The 17,408-nt window shown below is 44.1% G+C and overlaps 1 protein-coding gene across 2 annotated transcripts in view; it reads right to left on the reverse strand.

The window, feature by feature from the left end:
• Nucleotides 1-228: 228 nt before the first annotated feature.
• LOC103070346 (paralemmin-2) overlaps nucleotides 229-17,408 on the reverse strand; it is a 299,204-nt gene continuing 282,024 nt past the window's right edge. Inside the window, exons 6-7 of one of the 2 annotated variants that reach the window (XM_007449790.1) lie at nucleotides 12,132-12,233; nucleotides 788-2,395 (exon numbers count right to left, since the gene is read on the reverse strand). In XM_007449790.1, the coding sequence (XP_007449852.1) occupies nucleotides 1,656-2,395; nucleotides 12,132-12,233 (842 nt within the window). In that variant the 3' untranslated portion in view covers nucleotides 788-1,655. Of the gene's footprint in view, nucleotides 2,396-12,131; nucleotides 12,234-17,408 lie in introns of both variants that reach the window. The other variant, XM_007449791.1, reaches the window with a different exon arrangement.

A 17,408-nucleotide genomic window follows, 5' to 3' on the forward strand; every position in this document is an offset into this window, starting at 1 on the left:
TTTTAAGTTTTTTGCCCGAATGTTCATAGCATTGTTGCACATAATTCACAAAATTATCTACGTTCCATAGAACCTAGTTTCAAAAAACATATGGTAAGATGTACTACATCAAGTTTAACTTCTGTGGAAAGTAGATGAGGGAAAAGTAAGGCGACCTTGAGAGACTTTTATTACAGAACCAACTCAGTTTGTCCTAAATAGCTATCTTAGTGCTAAATCTATTATTATTTTGGTTTTATTATACCTGTGGCTCTTTGCTTTGGGGGAATGCTAAGAATTTAAAGAATTGTTCATTGTGTCCTAGATAAAAACCATCCTTTGATGTTCTGGAATCTTCAGAAGTTGAAGAAACAATGCTTGAAGAAGCTCAGCTATGTGCCATTCACTTAATCAGTATTTGTGGAACGAATTAAAATAGTTAAGGTGAGAAGATAGGTCTTTCTTCATCTTTTAAACATTTTTTACATTTTAAAGTTTAATTCTGTGGGGTGGGTAAACCTACATGGTGATGGTACGTGAAATACTCTCTTTCTCATGGGGACACAAAGAAAAGAGTCCAGATGGAAGGCTCTGGAATCAATGGGGCGGGTGAGATGAAGAGTTAATTCAGGAACAGCACCGTCCACAATGGAGCGGAAGCATCACGGCAACCACCGTAGGTCAGAAGGACTGTTTTAGAAATATGGTCACTATAGAGAAACTCCTCAAAATGACCCCTTCGTTGAAAACAGATGAACATGATCAGAAAATATCCGTGAAAAGGAAAACAATATAAAAATTTACACTCTTTTTTTTTTAGAGAATAGAAGCAAGGCTCATGGGTTTGCCTAACTTTGGAGATCACTGCTAATGCTCAAAACAATGCTTGTTTCATGTCCTTAGAAAGTTAAAAATGGTGCTTCTTATATAAAGGGTTCATCAGTTAAGTCATAGAAAGAGAGACAGCTGCTGATGGGCAGGTTATGGAATCAGTCCCTACAATTCAGTTATGACAAGCACTGGGTTCTTTTCTTTTACATCAATTTCATTTGTTTTAACAGAAAGCCAGAGATGCACAATACTGTAACCTGGAAGCTTATATAAGGCAGCAGAAAGCATCACCATCACCCTAGATTGGACAGACTAAGTAAGGTCTACTTTTGGCTACACTAGCAACTGGCTAGAGCCCATAGCATTTTGCCACATGAGATATAAAAGCCAAAGATCCACAGCGAGGGAGGCAAGTGAGAAATCAGTGACGTGGTGATGTGTGACTACATGATAGGAACACACGACAAAATGAAACCCCCGATGCCCATGGATTCAATTCCAGTCAAGTGAATTAAGGCTACTAGATCACTGGCTGCTAGGAAGAGTCCATTCCAATCGAGCAGTAAGGAACCGATTCCCTCTTGAAGACACAAGGAAAGGTTTAGAGGAAAAGCAAGTTCTTGGAAAGAGTGAAGCACACACATGCATGTTGTCTCTGAGCTGAGGAAACTGGAGGGAAAAAAACGTAAGGGAAAAAAAAATAAGAGGGATCAAAGCAATCCAACTGCAAGGCAAGGCAGGTGTTTGCTTCCAGTTCACAGTATCGCAGTTAGTGGTACAGGGAGGTCTACGTAAGTGGTGGAGAGCACAAAGGCTGCCCAGAAGAAAAGGGAAGAAAGAAGTGGTCACATGACAACACAGCATTGACAGCGCTTTTTCTTTTGGGTACCTGGGGCTGGCTCCGTGGCCAGGCTTTCTTCCTTCCCTTCGGGGGATGAGGGCTCTGTGGTGTCTGAGACGGGTCTCCCGGACACCAGCTCAGCTGCGTTCCCATCAATAGTGGACACATCTGTCACTGTCTTCTCCCTCAATGACTTCTCATCGTCTTCATCAATGAGGACCAACTCAGCCTTGATGGTTTCATCATAGCCTAGCACCTTCTTTGTCTCTTCTTCATCCTCGATATTTTGGTAGCCCATGAAAATCATGGTGACTGGCTGATCCAAGGTTGCCTCCGGCCCTTCAGTGCTGGGGGCTGGAGCCTGCTGCCCTGGGTTCCCAGAAGTATGATCTTTCCTAGACTTATGGACCATTTCTAACTTGGCTTCTTTGCAGAGCATATGTTCCTTAGGGTGGCTGAGGCTCCCATCTGCAACCACAGTCCTTTCTGACACGTACCCTCCTCTTAAGCTTGATTGTCCAGCCTTCTGAACAAGCTCTTTTACATCCTTTGAGCTTAATCTGTGCACTCCGTTTTCTACTATGGTGCCTCCTGAGTGCACCTCATACACTACTTTGGTACCATCATCAAAGACTTTGACTCCTCTCTGATGGACCCCCTCTGGGCCAATGGTGGATGTAGAGAGAATCTTGGTCTCTCCTGTTTGTTTGTCTTTCTCCACATTAATTTCCATGGCGTACACAGCTTGAATGAAAACAAGAGAAAGGAAGTGCATGTTACAACAAAAAAAGCCAGTGAATGGTTAATTGCCAAACAGACAAAAAAAAAAGGTGCTGTGCCCTTTCTAGTCTAACTGCCAAGCATCTTGAGTGTTAGAGTGAGTGCAATGTGGACAGAGGTGGTTATATATGTGTTTTAACACAGCAGCTAAATGCACTGGGAAGACACATGTACAGAGTTACCATATCTCAATGGCACTCACACTTCCCAGGAAAATGAGCTAAAATAAGGCCACGAGCGACTGCTGAGATCCAGTGTGACACATTACAGGGAGGCTGACAACATGCAAGTTTACCTTGATCGTGAGCGTACCTTAGGCTTACAGACAATTTTAAAGCCCTTGGTTAAGATGTAACCTAGTTCCAAAATCTTAAATCTCTTTTAAAAATTCTTTTACAGGGTATTCTACTGTTCTTTAGACATTTCCCCTTTCTGTAATGAAGATTACACAAAGGGTTTTGCAGGTGGCACATGGCCATCCTCTACTGTACTCTAAAAGGGGATATTTATAAAAATTGAAAGCTATGAAAGGAGTCCGATTATATGCTCTGTAAGCTTCAGTCACTTTGTTAGGTTTCTAAGATAAGAGCTAGAAAAAGAACAGACTAGAGGTGGTGTCAACCCACGACACTGCAATTTGAGGACTATACTCACAGAAAGCCTCTTTCTTGCCCCATGCACGCACTGCCGAGTCCTCGAGATTCTGCCCCATACTTACTTCCTATCTGCCGCCTTCTTTCTGTCCTCCTGCCACCACTCCCTCTTCCCTAGATATCACAAGAGCTTCCTACCTGGTCTTCCCAGGTCCAATCTTGGCCTCTCCAACTCATCTCAAACCCTGCTGCTGGTCCGAGCTTCCTAAGAACCAGCTCTTTCCCGTCCTGTAGACTTACGTGACACTCCATACTTTCAAATCTATTACCTCAGAGACTCCCTGTGAGGCACACGGCCTGGATGGGAGGAAACTGGGCCTCAGACCCACTGAGTCAACTGTCCCCAGACACCCTTTCCCTGAATGACCCACAGATACATCAGACTCTGCAGCTGCAAAACTGAATCCATCTTCTCTCAAAACTCCCCCGTAGTCTTGGTATGAAGTAACACCAGCTCCACTACCTAGCCTTTCAAGCGAGAAGCCTCAGAATCATACCTGATTTTTCCTTTTCTTCCTAATTACCCGGAGTCAAACAACTGCTGAGACTAATTCTATTTCAGATCCATCCCCATGCACCTCCTCACCACTCTCTCTATCACTACTGCCTTAGACCAGGCCCTCTTCGGCACAATTACCTGTGTTCGATTTTTAACTGCTACTTCTGTCTTTTCATTGCCAGTGGGCCAAAGACAGCTGAGGCCCCGTTTTGCATGGCCAGAGGAGCAAAGAATGGCCTTTACATTAAAAAAAAAAAAAATTTTAAAAAAAAGGAAGGAGGGAAAGACCTTAAGAAAGAGAAAAGGAAAAAAAAAAGATATGCAACAGAGACCATACGTGGTCCACAAAGTCTAAAATATTTATGATCTGGCCCTATACAGAAAAAGTCAGCTGATCCCTGCTAGCCTAGGCTTCACCCTGCCCACAGAGCTACCTTACTTACAAACCCTCTGTTGGCTCCTGTGTCTGTAGAGGGTAAACACCAAACTCCTTAGCTTGGCATGTGATTACCTTTGGCATTTATCTGCAATCTTCCTTTCTTGTCTTGTCTTGCGGCCCCTCTCATTCCACATACACTCCGGCCATAACAAAGTTCTCACTATTCCCAGGACATCCCCCCATGACTCATCCCTGTGCCTGCTGTCCCTGTGCCTAGACTGCCTTTTGTCCCTCCTCCACTGGCAGACCCTAGAGTCCTATGTCACACCTCTGCTCATCATGGCTGTTGGGTCCCTACCTCTTTCTGAAGAACTACAAGTTCCCCAACTGTGTTAAAAAGATCCAAACTATCTTTCCAATCACACATGTCATTGCTTCCCTTCCCTCTAGAGCGACCAAAAAACACCATCTCACACCTAACATTTCCTGCTTTTAAGATTCCCTTCTCTTGAAAAGTCCTTCTTTTGAGTTTCTTTATATCCAAATATGACTCATCCATTGATGCCCAGGTCAACAGCGCCCTCTTCCATGAGCTTTCTTTGATCATCCATCTCTAAGTCATCCCTCTCTTCTCAAGATTCTCTGAACACTTCTTCTAGACCTCTCTGAAGGCACTTAACACTTTCCACGCAGTAATATAACTATCTGTGGGAATGTTTTATTAGCTCCATAGATTCTTAGGATCCTTGAAGGCTAGTTTTTTGCCTGACATCTTTCTATGATTCCCCCTCCCTCCCAACACCCACCTTAGAACCTTTTGTAGAAAAGGTACCTGCTATACATACCTGTGAAACAGTTGCTACTAACTGAAAAGTCTAATTTGTTGTTTTAATCTAGTCACAGATACTTTATATAATATGACACCAATGAAAAGGTACGCACAGTGATTAATGTTTGTACTGGTTAAAAAAAATAGCAACAGTGTTATTCCATCTGCTTGTGTAATAAGATACAATCTGATCACGGTTAACACTTAACTAAAAAGATTTGAAGCAAAATCCAATGCTCGATTTTTCATTGTGTCTGTTTTGAAAGTTTCACTTGCTCAGCACAAAGATGTTGAGTTTCCTTAAGTGACACAATGGGAGGCCAACCAATATTTGTCATAGAGGTACATGAGATCACACAATGACGGTGATATCAAGAGAACTATCTGTTTCTGTTATTTCCCGATTTTCCACAAAATGTGTTATCAAAGAAATAGAATAGGTATTTAAAATTTTGCATGGGCTCCAAAAGTCCATTCTTTAAATATTACATTTATACTAAAAAGCACAATTTTGGGTTAAAATCTTATGTCCTATCACTATTAACACACTCATGGGACATATTTATAAATAAGAAAGGTAACAATGATTGTCAGTTATAGATACAACACCACAAACATCCAGTAATATATGAACCAAATGATACATTGAGCTGCAATCAATACAGAGTATGGAATAAAATATTTCTACTTTTATGTCTATATCTGATAGGATACAAATTATGAACATAGGTATCTTTAGGGATGTCCCTCTCTCTCTGTGCCCACCAATGAGAATGCTGTCATTTTTGGTCCAATTTTCCCTTTTCTGCCATTATAATCCCCAACTTCATCTGGTCCTTGCCTGTTCCTAGAATCAGAGACTGGATTGAAAGGAGGGATGACGAGAAGGTCTTTGCTAGAACGGTTAAGTAGATCCATACAATAAAGAGTTGAGAAAGACGGAGTTGAATGGAAGACACAGTGAAAGCTGTGTGGAAGAAGGATAGGGAAGGAACATTCTGTGGCCGTGGATGATGCTTTGGAGAATTATATGTGGAGGGAAGTAAAGGCAACATAAGTGCTTCTGGGTGGAGATATGAATTGGATCCCTTTTAATATCCTTCAGGAAATATAGGTAAAGAACAGAGTTTCTTTTTAGTGGGTTTTCTTTTCTTTTTGTTTGTGATTTTAAGCTGTATTTTGTTAAGTGTGACATGGCCCTGGAACTGAACCACAAGTGACATGGATTCATTAGGGTTACAGGTTAGTAGTTATATTTATATGTTATACACTGTTCTTTCAATATTTCTAGAATCTGAGAGCATAACACTTTAAGACATTTTTATAATAAAAGAAACCTAGATATGTTATGCCATAAAAGACAACATTCGTATGTATTTTTTTCCCCAGATAAGATGTTGGGCTTCAAAGGAACCACGGGCTTTTAGCAGGTTTCTTCAGCTCTGGTCTCACATACCCTGTCTGCCTTCACTCTCTTCTCTAGTAAGGGGGAGCCAGCCAAACACTTCGAGAAGCTCTGGTTTACACAAAGGCAATATTTTTGTTTGTTTGTTTCCAGATTTATTGAGATATTGTTGACATATAACATATGTAAGTTTAAGATGTACAATGTGATGATTCAATATACATATATACTGCAAAATGATTACCAAAATAAGGTTAGTTAACCCCTTCACCCCCTCACATAATTGCCATTTTTAGGGCTGATAACTTTGAACTTCTACTCTCTTAAGACAATACTTAGACTTTATGGATACATATATGAGAATGTTATTAGACATTCAGGAAACCACACAGGAAGTGTGAACATTTATCTTAAATGTGTTGTTTATGAATAAGTATTTCTATTTTGCTCCAGTTCTCAGCCAATAATATCCCAAATGTGAACGAGGGTGGATATGAACCAGTAGGAAAATAAGACATTTTAAATTCAACATTTTGTTTACAAGGCATGCACACAATTTTTAAAACTCTTCTGCTTTTTATTCCTGCCAAGTAGCGTACACCAAAGACCTCTCCTCTCCCTTACATCATGCCCTCATCTCAAACCACAAAGAACACTCTCGAATCTGCCCTTTTCTTTCCTCAAGGCTCCCCATGCCACAGGTACACAGTGACGAGGATCGTTAAGGGCTTGTTATCTAAGCTCATCTTATTGAAAAAAAATGAGGAGGGTGGTACTGCTCAGGGGAGGAAACTTTCTGGGGAGCCCTTGAAAGAGATTTTGAAAGAGCCCCGTGAACAAAAAGAAAAGTATTTGAGGAAGGACCGGGAGACAGAGAAATAAGAAAGAAGACAGTCCAATGGACACTGCAATGATGGGATGACTGAAATTTGGAAGTACGTCTTTATAAAATGATATATTTAATTATCGCACCTGACACAAGTAAGGAGAGGGGGGCACCAACTGGCATGATTCCATTTCAGGATCGAGACAAGAGCACACAAGACAGGACTCTGTGCTCCGTAAGGACAGAACTATTCAATCACTGTTAAATTTGTCAACCCAGGCTGCTCCCAGCTCACTTCCTTTGACTCACTGTAACCAGTGGGCAGAAGAATAAGGCTGAGGGTCCACGTGTAAAGTATAAAAAGACACGCCCCACTGTCATCAGTCAGTAAGATGGGAGGTTTTGGAGGAGGGAGAAAGATAGTAAGTCTGAATTCCTATTCAAGTCACATCCCAATCTGGGGCCTCATTTTTCCCATTTGTACAATGAAGGGTATCCAGCTTTTTTTTTTTTAAACTGAAGTATAGTTGATTTACAATGTTGTGTTAGTTTCGGGTGAACAGAAAAGTGATTCAGTTATACAAATACATATATATACATATATACACACACGTGTGTGTGTGTGTGTGTGTGTGTGTGTGTGTGTGTGTGTATGGTATCCAGCTTTGATATTCCATGGTGCCATGAATAGCCTGTGTGGCTTGTGAGTCAGTGATGTGTCAAGTACTAGACGAGGGTGATAGACAGCCAGACCAGGACCACCACCCAGCGGTGAGATCACCCCAATATAATGATCGTCAAGTAGCTGGCATTACACATGGAATGTGGAAGAGAAACAATACATATGCTTGGCTTACTGAATGAACATACACATGTACAGTCTTACCCCTTTGAGTATATGATTATACATATACATTTATGTTCACTCCTTCTCTTGAGGTTGGAGATATAAAATTGGCATTGTGATGTCAATAACAATGAAAATGAGGACATTCATTCAGAGTGGACCTTCCCTCTCATCCCAGAGGGCAATCTCTAACTTCAAAAACCAGTAATCAAACATTTCTTCGAATCAACTGTTTTCCCAAGACACTGTGGTTTCAACAAAAATAAGTCAGCAAGGGCATGATGCTGAAGGACAACAAAGGCCAAAGCCAATTCTCATTATCGATTTTGCTTCAGTCTTTTTGGTCAAGAAGGGCAGTTTTCAGCCTGAAAAGTGCCAGAAAGAAATTGCTAAGAGGTCATTGAAACCCAGATGAGTAGAGAAGATTGGAAAATGACAAAGCACCCAGGGATACAAATGCTGTCAGTGCTTTCGGCCCTGGAAAATGATAAAGCACCCAGGGATACAAATGCTGTCAGTGCTTTCGGCCCTGGGCCCCAGTTCCCGTATCAATAAATTTGTCTCAAGGATTTTATATACCAGGAAAGGCGCTAGAGGCAGTGACTCAAAGTTCTGATTTTCAAAAATGAGAAGGAAGGAATTCCATAAACTACATAGAAACAGCTTGACATCAGGGCTGGCTGAATTCTAGAGTTAATTTTCAAAGAGCCGAAGCTAGGCACATTAATCTCATTTTCTTTTTTCTTCAAGGTCTCTAGGCAGATTAGGCAAATGCCAGAGATACAGCATATCTGGATCATCAGAAAGTCCCTATGTCCTTAAGTTGTCAAGGCAGAAACACGTGCCTTGAATATCAGGACAATTGCCAGAACCTGTCACTGGTTGAAGGGCCATGCCCCATAGGTGCCGAGTGAGATTCCCAAGGGCCAGGAGATCCCTAACGGTGAGCTGCAGGCCTCTGACTTTGGTTCCAACTGTTCAACGTCTTTATCAGGGAAATGATGATAAATAATGCAAGTGTGCTTTTCAGATCTGAGACGATAATTAACTGAGAGGAAAAGTTAGTGTCTTCGGAGCCACAATCGCAAGCTGTAAAAACCCGGACAACAGAGAAGACAGTTTTCTCCTTTCAGAACTGTTAAACCCTTTATTCAAATGAAATCTAATGCAGAAATACAATATGGAAACACAAGCGCCGGGGAGCTGCTGTGCTTGAAATGGGAGAGAACACCAGGGACCTGACTGCCAAGTCCCCTCACCTCAAGCCCTCCCCACCTTCCGGAGGCTCCTCAGTGACCCCAGGACCCCCGACACTCCCGAGAAGAGTGTCTTTAACAAGAAGAAATTTAATAGTCATATGAAATCTCCCAAGGCCGACAGGTGCATAGCTCATCCTTACTTTTGCCTCTCGAGATCAGAAATAAAGGATTTTGTGGGTTCTTCTGCACGTGATAAGGTGAAGTGGTATGTGTGCAATTGTGGGGAACAGACCGCTCGTTGCCACTGAAATGATTCTGGAGTGATGAGTCCACCGGACAAAGGAAAGGAGGCCCAGTAGTGGCACATGTCACATACCTCTGAGGCTTTACCTGAGAGCCCGAAGCTGGAAGGCTATGATGGCAACCAAGTGAGTCACATTGTCTGTGGCATCAAGGCCCGCTCTGTGGGGTGACAGGCTCAGCCCAGAGCGCGTGCTCGGCAGCTCTGAGCCTCGTACTTCAGAGACAAAGCGGGGAGCGTTCAGAGGGGAGGGACACGCGTGGCAGAGGGTGTCAAAGCAACCTCATCATCTCAGGACCAGCTGAAGAAACCGGGGCTGTGGGTATTAAGGGGATGGAAAGTGAGGACCTGGGAAAGACAGGACCTGACTGCCATTTTCAACTACTTACAGGAAAATCAGAACTTAGGTTTGTTTTGAGGGGCTCCAGAGGGCAGGATAAGGACCAATGGGTAGAAGATGAAAGCAGCAGACTAATGAGAGTTCCATCAGAGGAAGAACTTCCCAATTGTCAGAACCAATTATAGACAGAATGGGCCACCTGGAGGGAGACCCAGTCTCATGGTGGGTGACTGTGGTTTTTGAGGGCCTCTTTGCAGGGCTTCTAATCCCCCGGATTCCATGTTTGAATGAGGGATTGGAATAGATGCTTCCTGAATCTGCAAAGCAATGCTTCTAAATAAATTCCCATTTATACAGAATCTAAAACCTCCCAAACTCCAAACAATCAGATATTTGTCACAATACTGAGTAATGACCGGTGACATTTATTAAAATGGCCCTAAGATTGCACACATTTCCAAAAGGACGTTCCTAAAGCAAGATGGATTATATCTAGGAGAAAGAATTCCGTTAACGGTGAGTGCCATTAATTTGCATAATGCCATTCACGCTCTGAGTAGTCAGTCACTGTTAGCATAACTGACAATTAATCTGGATGTTCCACTTCAAAAACAGCCTGGGCAAAGCAGTTAACGACATCAAAGGCAATTCCTTTCAAGACTCTGCCTCTGTGTATTTCCACAGGAGATACATTTATGCAAATGAGGTCTTAACTAATAAACAAAAGTACATGTAAGCTTATTTTTTAGAAGATTATGAGCACAAAATACTTCTTAAAAAATGCCTTTGCTACTTGGATCTTTATGTTTTTACAGTATCTCTGAAGACGAAGGATGCTAGCTTGTAATAGTATGTGTATTCTTATGCACACAGCACTACAATCCCAGCAACAGAACACCCTTGAACTTTACATTGCTTGTCTACCATCCTTTTCACATCTCTTAAAAATCAGTCTCCACACACTGCCCCTATCCCCCCTCCATGAGCCGATCCATTAGTTGGGTCATATTGCATGTCCTGTGAGGTGCAGAAACATGTGGAAAGGGGCTGCAAAGCTGTTTACGCACAGCTACTGGGAACTACCAACACTAATAACAAGCAGGGAGGTATGTGACTTTTGAAGAGTTATTATCCCCAGTTGATCTCAGAAGTCCATTTTGGAGCATTTAAAAGAATCCACAGCTTAAGTCACTGCCAATGGTTCCTTTGTAGCATGACTGTAGGCTGCAAGTTCTGGCTTATCCTTTAACTATCCGGGGATCTGTTGGCCTGGCCTGGGTTTGACCAGACACAATTTACAGTCCTCCCCGCGCCCCCCCACCCCAACTCTAGAACCCCGCGAGTCTGTATGTAAAAGTAACATGATGCTAGGATGTTTGCAGAGACACTCGGTAGATACTGAAATTTAGCCAGTGCGCGTGACAATTATGTCAATACTTGCTTGCCCTTTTAGTTTACTTTTATATTAAAATAAGGAGGGACTATTTGCTTCATAAAATATTCAGGTTGGCCTGTATAAAGGATTTCCTCTGACTCAATGGTCCATGATTATTTTGCCTTATAAAAGGTGTCCTTAGGTGACTTATTTTAAACATAAATTTACCTAGATTATGTAAAGCATAATCTGATGTTCAGATTCAAGTTCACCTACATTGTCACGAACTGTACAACCTTGGCAGTTCATTTTTCCATTCAACCCCGGCCCTCAGTGCAATTCTGTGAAGAGCGAAAAGATCTGTATAGAGATTTATTGTTCACGGCTGTCCAGTTCTGATTTCCGAGGCACGTTCGCATTGAACAGAGGAACGCAGAGCTCTCTATGTGCTTTACACTCACAAGTGTATTATTTTCTAAAATCCACAATTGTGAGAAACATTAGCAAGAAACATATATTCTTTAAGTTGCTCCTTTTATTTCCCAAACATACCACAGTAGTTAACTAACTCCAGAAATGGGAAGACTTTGAGAATATGTATGTTCACAATATACACACAGCTCGATTCCCAAAGGATTCCAGCAACATACTCATACGCTTTGAAAATACTTTCCCTCCAGCTTCCCGGCATAGCTCATTTGATCTTGTACTATTCCAATATGGAAAATAAAATTCCCTGGAGGCAGAGTGCAAATGAACTTTAAGAATGAAGACAGCTATAAAGACCACAAACACAAGACAGACTCCTCTGAAGTGGGAAGAAAAATGCTTTCTGATTTTCTCAATACTCCCTCCCCTTTGGTCCTCAGACACCCAGCAGGGCCCAGTGCCTGCCCTGTGTGGCCACTCTACATCTGAAGCTGTGTGCTAAGGACAGGGTCCCCCCTATGTAAGGATATCTGGGCATCCCTCATTGTTAAAGCACAGAGAAATGAAAGCCCCATGGTCAGTCCTGGCATCAAAACCAAATAGCTCCCCAGGACTTACCAGCTGCTCTGCTGGTTCCGTCCTGCCCGGGTGACGGTTGTGCTGTTCGTGAACAGAGGATTGGCAGGTCGGGGAGCTGGGAGGAAATGTAATTTACTGCATCTGGTAGCAGAGAACAGGGAATACAATTAGGCACAGTGTTGGGAGGCCCAATGGGTTCACTGCCGAGACAGCAGCTTGTCTGCCCTACATAATGGACCACAGAGGCGGCCACTGCAAGAGAGGATCAGGGTAAACAAAGACCAGCATTTGCCCAGTGACTGGTATTCAGTAGAGTAGCTGAGGTAGGAGAGATCCTGGCCAGAGAGCTCAAGCCCCAGGACAGCTCTATGTATTAAAAGATTCATCAGAAAGCTCTAGATTCTAAGAGGACAATGAGTTCAGGGGGGGGGGGAAAAAAAAAAAAGAGACAGAGAGATGGACTAGTGAGAGCCATTATAAATTTGGTGGAATTGGCCAAATGTGGGACCTCAAACTAGAAACGTGCCTTAAGCAGAACTGGAAAATAGATTTGTGGCTCTTTCCTTAAACTGGAAATATAGCTTTACGTGCCTGATTCATGCAGAAGACTAATTTTGTAGGCATTTAAAAAAAATTCCAGAATTTATCCCACAATTTCAGTAATTCTGGCTGGTGTTTCAGCTAGAAAATCCTGAGATTCCAAATAACAGCACCCAGTGAACTCACCATGAGCTCAGCTGCAAGAAATGAGGCCGTGCGACAGAGGGAGACCAGCTCTGCTTGGGAAAATACCTTGAAGGCCCATTTAGGGAGGTGGAAGGCACAGAAGTCAACAGGTGTGCCAAAGTATTAGAGAAGAGGAGGAAACCACTGATGTGAAACAAGGAGAAGGATCTGTGTATCCCCCAGAGAGAAGTGGGAAAGCGAAGGAACATTCTAGAAAGCTGGGCTCTAGGTGACATGATTTCTTCCTTGTGTCACGACCACATCCCCAAATCCTGGAATGTCAATCACTCATCAATGATCACATGTACCTGCTTACCGCATACTTCCACTGAATGGCCCATAGTCACCTCACGCTCAACATGTCCAAAATGGAACTCTCATCTCCGCTCATCTGCTGCTTCTCCTGTACAATGTACCTCAGCTCATTGGCACCATAATTCACCCAGGATCCTGGGTGGTGTCCTTAACTCCCCCTCCCAGTGGCCAGTTAGTCCCTAGCCTCTACCCACTTCCCACATCCGTCCCGTCCTGTGTATCCCCATCGATACCGCCTTAGTTCTGGCAGGTTTCTGTTTTCTCTTTTAAATTTCATGCAGGAGAGGACTGCGAACAGACACCAGATTAGGATTAGTTCAGTTATATGCCGACTAGACCACTGCTGACTCACGTGTGTCTGAATAACCCAGAATATACTGACATTGGACCATCACGTTCTTAGGGCAAAGAACATGCTCTGTGGGAGTGGGTGGGGTGGAGTTTCTCTAAGAGAATGGGTTTGTCTATATCAACCCTTTGGGGAGACGGAACAGGAAGTCAGGAGTCAGCAGGCAGGCAGGCCCTGGGTTGGAGTGAGGCTCTGGTTACTGTCTCTCCCTGGGGCCTCATGTGTGCTGGAGTTGGGCCCTGGGTCGGGCAGACATGGTTGAAGGCCCTTCACTGCAAGGAAGGAAGATGGCCCTTTGAGATGATGGTGGGCTTGGGAGATGGCCACGAAGCAGCCTGTAGGGACCCTCTGAAAGGGGCCTGGATTGGAGCCAGAGCCTCTGAGTGTGGCCACATGTCCAAAGTTGCCCATTATTCTCCATGTTGAGCTGCCCTGCCAGCATTCCTCAAGTTAGGTTGCAGCCTCTGCTCTCACTCTGGGGAGCTGTGGGAAGGGTCTGGGCCCCAAGGTAGCACAAGGCAGGACCAGAGATAGCAGCAGCTGGGGGTAAGTGGGGCTTGAGGAGGTAGAGGGAGATTGCTAACAGTGGCCCATGGGAAGGAGGGAGCAGCAATGTGGGGTTAGAGAGACAGTTTAGGGGACAACAGATGACCAGAGCAGATGTGCAGAACTTCTGAGCTTCCCTGAGGATTTCCAGAAATCCGTGGAATGGCAATCACAGTAAATCTGACTTCCTGCATTCAAATGAGATGGAGACTCAAGCCGTTAAGACCAGGTAAGACTCTGTGGACTGGTCACACGTGTCTGGTACATCCTATGCTACATATAGAATTTCCAGGACATCTTTGCATTCTGAAAGTTTTAGCAGCTAGAAATAAAAGCCACTCACAGGTGGGGAATTCTGCATGTGATTCCTATTGCTTACATTTCAGGGTCCCCGAGAGGCTGCTCCCTGCCAGATGTGAGTGGGTGATGGAGTTACCTTTGCCCAGTGGTCCCTGGTCCCAGCTCTTGTGGGGCTGGGGAGCCATGGCTTCTGCTAAGAGATAAGGGGGTGGCGAGGAGTGGGGCATGAGGAAAAGGACAGGGCAGCCCCTCAATATATCATTAAATAGTAAACCCTAAGGTTCTACAGCAGGGAGGGTGTCTGATAGACCAACACAAGGAATAAGAAACAGGGCCTCCGAAGCTTCCAGAGGGAGATTTCTTCGTGTGGCCTCAGTCAGTAAACTGCCCTCTTCCTGCCAAAGTCAGGGTGGTCTATCATGCTTCTTCCCACCATCCGAGAAGGCAGAGAAACAGTCACTTACAGAGCAGAGATGTAACATGAGTGCTTCTCATTAGTTCTGGCACCGCTAAAATCTTTATGAAGAACATAAATAGCTAACGCTAGAGAAACAAAACTGATGAAAACTCTCCTGAAATCATGACTTCTGGGCCACTGAAGACACCTGAGCTGTCCCAACAATTGGTATGAAGGTGTTTTTTTGTTTTGGGGTTTTTTTTGACCACACCCTGTGGCACGCGGGATCTTAGTTCCCCAACCAGGGACCGAATCCGTGCCCCCTGCAAAGGAACTGCAGAGTCTTAATTACTGGACTGCCAGGGAAGTCCCTGGTATGAGGGTTTTGATGTGGGAAAGATCTCAGGCCACCCCAGACTGGGATGAGATGGAGATTTACAAAGATCAGTCTCAAACAGCAAGGATGAGATGGGCCCAGGACAGACATATTCCTTTGCCAGTTCTGGCCAAGGGTTTCACACCAGCTCCTCGGTGGGTAAAGAACAGAGGTAGCTCTAGGTACATACCACATGCAATTTATACTTACACAAAACACTGTGCCTATTTAGGGCAGTAAAAACAACCCACCCAATCGATGAGGACTCTGCCATATAACAAGTGTGTATGTGGGGTGGGGAGGAAGTGAGGGGGGGATCAGAACGTATGTTGCCAAGAAATTCTACTCCAGATTGGAATACACTGCTCTTGATTGCCAAGGCTACCATGTAGTCAAAAACCATTGGTGATCCAGCAGTCCAGTACCTTTGTTTTCTCTGAAAAGCACAGGGAGACATGCACAGGGTACCTGAACAGCGGTCGTTACACATGCATACGCTAGCTGCCGACTCCTTGGCAACTCATTAAACTGGAGATGCTTCTGCTGATTACCTGCAGCATCTTGTACAGTTATATAATTTCAGTTGGGCCTGGATTCTGTAATCATCGTGTTTCGGAAGTTGGGTATTTGTCCTAAGCATCATTATTCTACAATCATTTTTTTGTTAGGTCTTAGTAACAACAATTGGTTGATTCTAAGAGGGTCTTGGCACTTTGAAATCAAAGAAAGAGAAAAGATTTAGACATCCCAAAGTCCCTCAACTGGATGTGCTTCATGATGAGTTTTTACCCTCAGACCACAGAGTGGCCTATAAACACTGACTGCATTCTTGGAAGGACGTGCTCCCTCCTTCAAACTTTTCTTTGCCAGCAGATGTGGTGTAATGGAAAGGTCTCCCCAGACTTAGTTATAACCAGACACGGTAGGAATCATCATCCAGGGTGACAAGGCCATGGAAACGTTTCCCTGGCCACTTCTTGGGATCCCTGAGACTTTTGCATCCTTTTAAGCCTGAGCTCACCCATCCTGTCAAAAAGTGATGAAGGATGGAATCATGAAGGTGATTTTTCTCTGTAGGTTCCCTTCTCAGTCACAATCGTGTTTCTTACCATGTTTACGAACTACTTAGGCGAACAGACGAAAATAGTGGTAAGTACATAGTACAGGAGAAAATGAGTGAAGTTCAGGGTGAAAACGAAAAAGAGAGCAGTGAGAGTTTATAACATGGCTTCATGGATGCTTGTTAACAAGTCATAGACTACATGTGTCTCCATGGCCCACACAGCTTTCCCTGGGACATGACATGCAGGCTCCATCCTTTCCCTAATTAGAGAGAGAAGTCTAGGAAAGGCCCTGGTTTGAGAAAAAAAGAAGTGAAAGCATAAAAAGTTGATGTGGGGCTTCCCTGGTGGTGCAGTGGTTGGGAGCTGCCTGCTGATGCAGGGGACGCGGGTTCGTGCCCCGGTCCGGGAGGATCCCACGTGCCGCGGGGCGGCTGGGCCCGTGAGCCATGGCCGCTGAGCCTGCGCGTCCGGAGCCTGTGCTCCGCAATGGGAGAGGCCGCAGCAGTGGGAGGCCCGCGTACCGCAAAAAAAAAAAAAAAAAAAAAAAGTAGATGTGGACGCTTCCAATATGTGGGTATGTGTGGGTCGATGTCTGACACTGTTACTGCTGATCACGTACACGGCCTCTGGGAAGCCCTAGCACGAGGGAAGCCTGCTATCCTTCCCATGCTGCCACCCTCAACTCCCCAAAGTAGGCAAGGCCACCTGTTCAGTCCATGCTCCACCCCCAAAGCACAGAACAAATGTCCTGATTTGGCCACACCCTGGAAAAGGTCCTAGAACTACCGAAAGTCCTCCTCCTGGAGTCCCTGCTTGCTCGACCCTGACTTGCCTCTGAGCATATGCACTGGACACATGAATTTAATTTAATACCTTCCGAAAGATCACCCAAGGAGCCAAAATCCAGATCCCCTGCCTTTTACCTGCTGGAGGGTGGCGGGGAGAACCCAGACAAACCAGTTTTTTTTGTTTGTTTTCTTTTTTGCTGAAGTTAGAATTATTGTGATTGCAAGGATCTTTGCTAATGCAGAAAAATGCATTATCCATCTCTGCATTTTAAAATCTTTAACCATATATTTCCAAAAGCATTGGGAAAACACTGATGCCAACACTTATTCTGGCTCCTGATAATCTTCCTAATTTAGAGGTTGACCTCATAAGAATCAGGTGAGCAGATGGTATCTGATCTTCCGACAAGTTCCGGCATTTTAAGACAGGTCTGGCTGAGGGCCAGAGGGAAAGA

The sequence above is a fragment of the Lipotes vexillifer genome, unplaced genomic scaffold, assembly GCF_000442215.2.
Source record: "Lipotes vexillifer unplaced genomic scaffold, Lipotes_vexillifer_v1.1 scaffold230, whole genome shotgun sequence".
NCBI classification, from domain to species: domain Eukaryota; kingdom Metazoa; phylum Chordata; class Mammalia; order Artiodactyla; family Lipotidae; genus Lipotes; species Lipotes vexillifer.